Here is an 8,399-nt window from a genome sequence, read left to right as displayed (position 1 = left end):
ATCAATGCTGAATCCCAGTAAACTCACAAGGATTAATTGGTGGAATGAATGAAAGGGAAAAATATCACTCAGTTAACTCTTCAAAATTAAGAGTAGGAAAATTCTGCAATACTCCTCAGTGGGAAGCTGTTAGGGAGAATAGTACTCTGAAGGTTGGAAAAACTTCATGCACATTGTATTTCTATATAAAGATATGCTTATTGTAGAGAGATAAAATATTATGTTAACCTTAAAAATGAAACTGCCAGTTATTTTGCCAGCAAAATAAATAAATAAAAAGATTTATGTGGGAATAGCAGAGAATTGCAACCCAGGACAAGCAAGCTAAGGAGTCCACAGAACAAAGGAGACGAATGCTCTTTGATAAAAGAAAGCAGAAGTTGAGAAGGCTGTCATAAACAAAAAGTCCGTTGGAATAAACTGGTAGATTGAAGTATAGTGGCTTTTCATTGGCTGAATGGTGACAGTCTCTCATTGGCTGGGCTGTTGCCAAGAGAGGCAAAAACATTTCATCCTCTTGCTGGGGTAGTAAACTTGCAAGGTGCCTGTCTTCCAGTTTCGTCTGCAATTGGCAACCAGTGGTGCTGAGAGCAACCACCCCCCCCCCCCCCCGTTCCTCACCTTCCAGACTCCATTCTGATGAGATTTCCTTTTATTAGTCTTCACAATTGATGAGTTTATACTGGTAAGCATCCCCCTATTTCTGTAAATGGCTTTTAGTCAGTCATTCACACTGCCTAGAGAAGCTGGAAAGAGATAAAGTGGACTTTTATATATTTATTTTTAAAATTGTTTGTTGAAATATAACAAACATGCAGAGAGTCTGTGAATAAATTTTAAAAGTGAACACATCTATGCACAAATCATCAAAATGTCCACAAAGGGTACATGCCCATGCAATCGCTACTAAGTTTTTTATTTTTTATTTTGTTTTTATTTATTTTTTACTTTTTAATTTTTTTGCTACCCAGGTTTTTTAAAAAGAAAATTACCAGAAACCCGGGAGCCTCTTTGATGGTTCTCCTGGTCACTACAACCCCTCATCCTCCAAGAAAAACCTTATTATGAATTATTTTAACATCTGGCAGGGTTCAGAATACAGCTGCCCTAAAATATGGCACATTAGCATATTGAATATGTTAAGTTGAAGGAATTTGAGAAATGGTAGGTTCAGGAAGGACTCTTACCTTCCCCTGAAGCAGGCCGTAAGATGCTCATGTGATAGATGTCTTTTCTATACCCAAAGGAAAGAAGCATCCTTACCTCTGAAGGTGGAGGGACACAGAGAGGAATCCAAATGAAAGGAATTGCTAAATTTCCCTCAGTTTACTACACTTAAACTCATATCCCATTGTCCTATCACATTTTCCCACTACTTTCTACTCTTCATCAAACCTAGCATAAAAATATCTAGGTTAACAACTTTGTGTTTTCGTTTCCTTATAAAGGGTCCGGTGCCAAGTAAAACTTAAATACATTTGCATGTTTTCTCTTGTTAATCTGCCTTTTGTTACAGAACCCCAACCAAGAACCTAGAAGGGTAGAAGGGAAGATTTTTTCACCCTCTCCTACACGTCATAGGAGAGTTTTCCTGGTTTTTGAATTTTGCGTAAATAGCATTCAACCCCTCCTTTGGGACTGATGCAAGAGTAAAAACCTGAACGATGCGAGAGAACAGCGCCACCTAATGTATCATGGCAATGACTGCAGTGGGGCAAGGGACCATCTCTTCAGTAAAGCTGTATCCATTCTCATACTACACATAAAAATCAAAATCATTCTAGAACGAATGCAGAAATAAATGTGAGAGGTAAAACAAAAAATATAGAGAAAAATGTGACTTCATATCTTGGAATAGGCAGATATTTCTTAAATAGGAGGCAAAGGAAAGAAAGATTTGATAAACTGGAATGCATTAAAATTAAGAACGGCTCAAAAAAAAAAATTAAGAACTGCTCATCAAAAGACATGATTGGGTGAACATAAAAAAAAATCATTGGGGTGCCTGGGTGGCTCAGTCGGTTTAGTGTCTGACTCTGGATCTTAGCTCAGGTCTTGATCTCAGGGTTGTGAGTTCAAGCCCCACATTGGGCTCCACATGGAGCCTACTTAAAAAAAAAAAAAAAGACATCATTGATAGTGAAAAAGCAACCCATGGAGTGGAAGAAAAACATATATCTACAAAATAATTGGTATGTAGACTATGTAAAGAACTTTTACAAATTGGGCGCCTGGGTGGCTCAGTTGGTTAAGCGACTGCCTTCGGCTCAGGTCATGATCCTGGAGTCCCGGGATCGAGTCCCGCATCGGGCTCCCTGCTCAGCGAGGAGCCTGCTTCTCCCTCTGGCTCTCTCTCTCTCTCTCATTCTCGCTCTCTCAAATAAATAAATAAATCTTTAAAAAAAAAAAAAACTTTTACAAATTGACAAGAAAAAGTCAACTCAATTTAAAAATAGGCAAAAAAAAAAAAAATCTGGACACATCACAAAACAGGATATCCGAATGGCCAATAAATGTAGGAAAAGATTCTTGACTTTGTTAGGGAAGTGCTAAGTAGGTTGCCGCAATGAGATACCACTACTCCCTCAACAGAATGGGTATAAGAAGACTGAAAATACTAAGCGTTAGTGAGGATATGGAAGAAGTAGAACTCACGTTGCTGATGGGAGGGCAATTTGGTCTAGTCATATTGGAAAACTAGTGGAATCTACTACAGTTGTACAAATGCATATCCTATGACCTAGAAATTCCACTTCTCAAGACAGGTGCAAAAATATTCACAGCAGCAAAAATATTCACTTCTCAACAAAAGACAGGTGCAAAAATATTCACGGCAGCAAAAATATTCACTTCTCAACAAAAGACAGGTGCAAAAATATTCACAGCAGCAAAAATATTCACTTCTCAACAAAAGACAGGTGCAAAAATATTCACACAGTTTCCAAATTTTGGCTATTAGTAGCCAAAATTTGGAAACTATACAAGTGCCCATTAACAGAAGAATGAATAAATTGTAACATATTCACACACCACTAATGAACAGTGTCACTATATGTAACATTCTGGATGACTATCACAAACATAATGAGTTGGGTAAAAAAGCCAGACACAAATGAGGACATAGTGTATTTCCCTGATACACAAAGTACAAAACAAGCAATGTGTACTGTTAGATATCAGACGGTGATTACCCAGGGACCCAGGGGGCTGGGAGACCTTGATTGCTAGGGAAACAGACTGCTTCCTGGATGCTGATAGAGTTCTAGTTCTTGATCTGGATGGATGCTGATAACGTGGGTGTGACCAGTTTGTGAAAACTCATCCAGTTATATGTATACTATAGTTCAGTAAAAAATTTTAACTAACTCTACTCCCAGCCCCTAAGCTCCACAATTTCCTCATCTCAGAAAATGGCAACTCTTTTTTTTAAAAAAAGATTTTATTTATTTATTTGACAGAGAGAGAAACAGCGAGAGAGGGAACACAAGCAGGGGGAGTGGGAGAGGGAGAAGCAGGCTTCCCGCTGAGCAGGGAGCCCGATGTGGGGGCTCGATGCGGGGGCTCGATGCGGCGGCTCGATCCCAGGACACTGGGATCATGACCTGAGCCGAAGGCAGACGCTTAACAACTGAGCCACCCAGGCGCCCGAAAATGGCAACTCTTTTTTTTTTTTTTTAAAGATTTTATTTATTTATTCATGAGAGACAGAGAGAGAGAGAGAGAGAGAGGCAGAGGGAGAAGCAGGCTCCCAAGGAGCAGGGAGCCCGATGTGGGACTCGATCCCAGGACCCTGGGATCATGACCTGAGCCGAAGGCAGACGCTTAACCATCTGAGCCTCCCAGGCGCCCGAAAATGGCAACTCTTAACAAACAATTCAAGTCAAAAAACTTTTGAGTCCTTGACTCCTTTCTTTCTCTCACACCCCAAACCTCAGCAAATATCGATGGTCTACTTAAAAAATATATCCAGAATCAGCCCAGTTCTCACCATCTACACTACTATCTTTTTGGTTCAAGCCTCCTTCAACTCTACCAGATTGTACTATCTCCTGTCTGGTCTGCCTGTGGATAAGAAGCCCTTATCCATACTGAACCCAACCATCAGAGCAATCCTTTGAAAGCTTAAATTGGATGATATCAGTCCTCTGCTCAAATCTCTCCCATGGGGTGCCTGGGTGGCTCAGTTGGCTGAGTGTCTACCTTCAGCTCAGGTCATGACCTTGGGGTCCTGGGATTGAGCCCCGTGTTGGGTTCCTCGCTCAGTGGAGAGTCTGCTTCTTCCTCTCCCTCTCCTTTGGGTTTTCTGGCAGCAAAGGTGAAGTTGAATATTGTCATTCTCCTGTACACATTGATGTTTGAACCATGGACGTAAATAACTGGTTTTCTCTCAGATGCCTTACCTGTCTTCAATTAATTTTTTCTTTTTTTTTTTGAGCAGGGGTTCTCAGTGAAGAATGAGCGGATGTCATAGCTGAGTTTGGGTGGGGTGCTACTGGCATCTAGTGGTGGAAGTGAGGATGCAGCTAAACACCCCCCAATGTTCAGGCCACTCCCATATCACTACCCGTCTCTCCTTGGAGAACCAGGGCTTTACATGCTGGGCAACCGTGTCAGAAAACTTATACTTCTTCTGAGATGTAGAAAACAAACAGGATCTGAGGACTTTGAAGTGCATCTTGATTTTCCTTGGAGTTACTGATCATTATCTATGTGTTTGTTAACTTGCATTTGAAACACAGCAGCTCAAACTTGTAGGATTTTTTTTTTTAATTTTATTTATTTATTTGACAGAGAGAGAGACACAGCGAGAGAGGGAACATAAGCAGGGGGAGTGGGAGAGGGAGAAGCAGGCTTCCCCGCCAAACAGGGAGCCCGATGTGGGGCTCGATCCCAGGACCGCGGGATCATGACCTGAGCCGAAGGCAGACGCTTAACAACTGAGCCACCCAGGCGCCCCAAACTTGTAGGATTTTTATATGGAGGTTGTCGAATTTCAGTCATAAAAATTCAGAAGCAAGGGCCTGAGAACCAGAAAAGGACAGGAAGCGAACTTTTTCTATAATGGGCCATATAGTAAATATTTTAGGCTTTGTGGGTCTAAAGAAAATCTCACTTCCCCCTGTGCATCTCTCCTTTAACCTCACACAACATTTAAAACTATTTCTGATACCTCTGGCCTCCAAATGTGCTTCTGTGTGTTCCCTCACGCTAAATGATTCTCACATTTTCTGGCTACCAGCTGGGTGTCCTGCAATTCAACTTAGTTCTGATACTATCTACCTGGATATAGTGTCAGATCCCACAGGTTAAGGGTTCAGTCCCACAAGACCGCCCCTGTCCCACTTCAGAAACCAATTGCAAGTCCAGATTGTCTCCTATGCTTCTGACTGACTGGCTATAAATCAGAGGGGTTCCCTTGGCCCTCTCCTCAGCTTCAAAGAATTTTCTAGAGCAGCTCACAGAATTCAGGAAAACAGGTTACTAACTAGATTACTGCCCCCCCCTTTTTTTAACAAAGGATAAGAATAAACAGCTAGATGAAGAGGTATGTAGGGCCAGGTCCAGAAGGGTCCTGAGCACAGGAGCTGCTGTCCCTGGGGAGTCTGGGCTGCTCCACCCTCCTGGAACATGGATGTGTTCTTGTTCACCAACCCCGAAGCTCTCTGAACCCTGTCTTTTTAGTTTTTTTTTTTTTAAAGATTTTATTTATTTGACAGAGAAAGACACAGCGAGAGAGGGGAACACAAGCAGGGGGAGTGGGAGAGGGAGAAGCAGGCTCCCAAGGAGCAGGGAGCCCAATGCGGGACTCGATCCCAGGACCCTGGAATCAGGACCTGAGCCGAAGGCAGACGCTTCACGACTGAGCCACCCAGGCGCCCCTTTTTAGTTTTTTTTTTTTAATGGGGGTTTCATTACATAGGTTGGATTGATTGAATCATTGGTGATTGGTGATTGGTGATTGGTTCAACCTCCAACACCTGGAGGATGGGGGGTTGGGGCGGGGCTAAAAGTTCCCATTTTCTAATCACTGCTTGGTCTTTCTGGCAACTAGCCCTGAAGCTATCTAGGAGTCCCTGAGCCAAGAGTTGTCTCATTAGCATACCAAGGCATGGTATGATACTCTTATCACTCAGGAGATTCCAAGGAGTTCTGTGCCAGGAACTGGGGACAAAGACCAAATATTTTTCCATAGAGACAAAAGCCAGCCTTCCATCTACAAAAATATTCTCCCCATGCCACTCTCAGAGAGCACACAGAACACACCCCAGAGTGTAAGTTCTGCTTAAAAACACTGCTCCCTCCATAGAGCCTGCTTACTACAGAAATTTAGCTTCAAACCTAAGATAGCATTGATTTAATAATCAAGTGTAATATTACTCTGCCCATTTTATAGATGTTGAAGTGAACTCAGAGTTAAGTTAGTTGATGAATGACAGGTACTAAAACACAGGACAGTAGGACTTAATACAAAAGCTATTTGACTTGAAAGCCATGGTTAACCACTTTCTTAGACTTGAATTAGGGAGGAGTCAGGATTTCTAGCATACCCAGTATTTCATTCCCTTTCAGTCATTGCAGAAGCCTATACCCAAGGCAGATGACAGAATCCTGAAAAGGAAGATGTTCCAGAGATAAGTTTCCTCAAGGCTCACTTCATGTCCCTGTTCCTCAGGCTGTAGATGAAGGGGTTCATCATGGGAGTGACCACCGTGTACATCACTGAGGCTACTGCTCTCCTCCTGGAGGAAAGGGAAGCTGCAGAACTAAGGTAGACTCCAACATAAGTCCCATAGAATAAGAAAACAACGGACAGGTGAGACCCACAGGTGGAAAAGGCTTTGAACTTTCCACCAGTTGATGGGATTCTCAGGATGGAGGAGACAATTCGAGTGTAAGAGAAAATTCTCCCTGAGAGTGGACCAACCCCCAGCAGGCTGGTCACTAAATACACCAGAATGTTATTGATAAGAGTATCAGAACATGGGCGCCTGGGTGGCTCAGTTGGTTAAGCGACTGCCTTCGGCTCAGGTCATGATCCTGGAGTCCCTGAATCGAGTCCCGCATCGGGCTCCCTGCTCGGCAGGGAGTCTGCTTCTCCCTCTGACCCTCCTCCCTCTCATGCTCTCTGTCTCTCATTCTCTCTGTCTCAAATAAATAAATAAAATCTTTAAAAAAAAAAAAAGAGTATCAGAACAGGCAAGTTTGAGGATCTGAGCAAGCTCACAGAAGAAGTGGGAGATTTTCAAATCTGTGCAGAAGGACGGTTGCAACCCCATCAGACTGTGGAACAGGGCGTTCTAATGAGCAAGGAGAGAAGAAGCAGCAGGCCACAGAGGCGGGGGTTCATGATGACCACGTAATACAGAGGATGGCAGATGGCCACATAGTGGTCATAAGCCATCACCGTTAGCAGGAAATTGTCCATACATAGAAAAACCATGAAAAAATACACCTGAGCGAGGCAGCCCTCATAGGTGATGGCTTTGCTCTCTGTCTGGATGTTCACCAGCATCTTGGGGACTATAGTAGTGCTGAAACAGATGTCTACAAGGGACGGGTTGAAGAGGAAGAAGTACATGAGGGTGTGGAGGTGGGAGTCAGACCCGACTGCCAGGATGATGAGCAGGTTCCCCAGCATGGTGACCAGGTACATGGTCAGAAACAGCCCAAAGAGAAGAGGCAGCCATTCTGGATCCTCCGAGAGACCCAGGAGGATGAATTCTGATACTGCTGTCTGGTTTTCGGATTCCATGTTGTTGATGTGTCTGCTGAGTTAGAGACATGAGTTAGTTACAGTGAAACAGACACACAGATATCCCTTGTTGGAAAGAAGTCTTTTTTTTTTTTTTTTAAAGATTTTATTTATTTATTTGACAGAGAGAGAGATAGCGAGAGCAGTAACACAAGCAGGGGGAATGGGAGAGGGAGAAGCAGGCTTCTTGCCGAGCAGGGAGCCCGATGTGGGACTCGATCCCAGGACCCTGGGATCATGATCTGAGCCGAAGGCAGACGCTTAACAACTGAGCCACCCAGGCGCCCAGAAAGAAGTCTTTTATCTATTGCTTTAAAATCTTGTAATATTTACACAATTCTTCCCATCAGATTCCTTTACTCCAAGTAAATTTTGAGTGACTTCTATGTATCACCCATTTTTCTAATGCTAAAATTAAGAATGAAAACAAGTGCTGTTTATTTTTTATGTATGTATGTATGTATGTATGTATGTATGTATTTATTTATTTTTAGGAACTATCATGCCTGCATGCCATTTTAAAATCTAGGGTTAAATTCTAGTAGTTTCTTCAAACTATTAAACTTTGTTAGATGACTTTACTTTCTCAGAAAATTTTAATTGTGTAATTAACTCTGTACTGGGTCTGCTCATAATTGCAAATCTC

The 8,399-nt window shown here is 42.5% G+C and overlaps 1 protein-coding gene across 1 annotated transcript; it reads right to left on the bottom strand.

Annotated features, from left to right (window-relative positions):
- Positions 1-6,132: 6,132 nt before the first annotated feature.
- LOC115943381 (olfactory receptor 7G3-like) lies at positions 6,133-8,047 on the bottom strand. The gene is given in 3 exon segments (XM_081812432.1): positions 6,133-6,984; positions 7,199-7,300; positions 7,303-8,047. Coding segments are annotated over 3 exon segments (888 nt in total). The 5' UTR covers positions 7,754-8,047; the 3' UTR covers positions 6,133-6,649.
- Positions 8,048-8,399: the final 352 nt, after the last annotated feature.

Source organism: Leptonychotes weddellii, chromosome 1, assembly GCF_054177405.1.
Source record: "Leptonychotes weddellii isolate Sample4059 chromosome 1, ASM5417740v2, whole genome shotgun sequence".
NCBI lineage: Eukaryota > Metazoa > Chordata > Mammalia > Carnivora > Phocidae > Leptonychotes > Leptonychotes weddellii.
The sequence above is the reverse complement of the archived record's forward strand: the minus strand, read 5'-3'. Positions and strand labels throughout refer to the sequence as shown.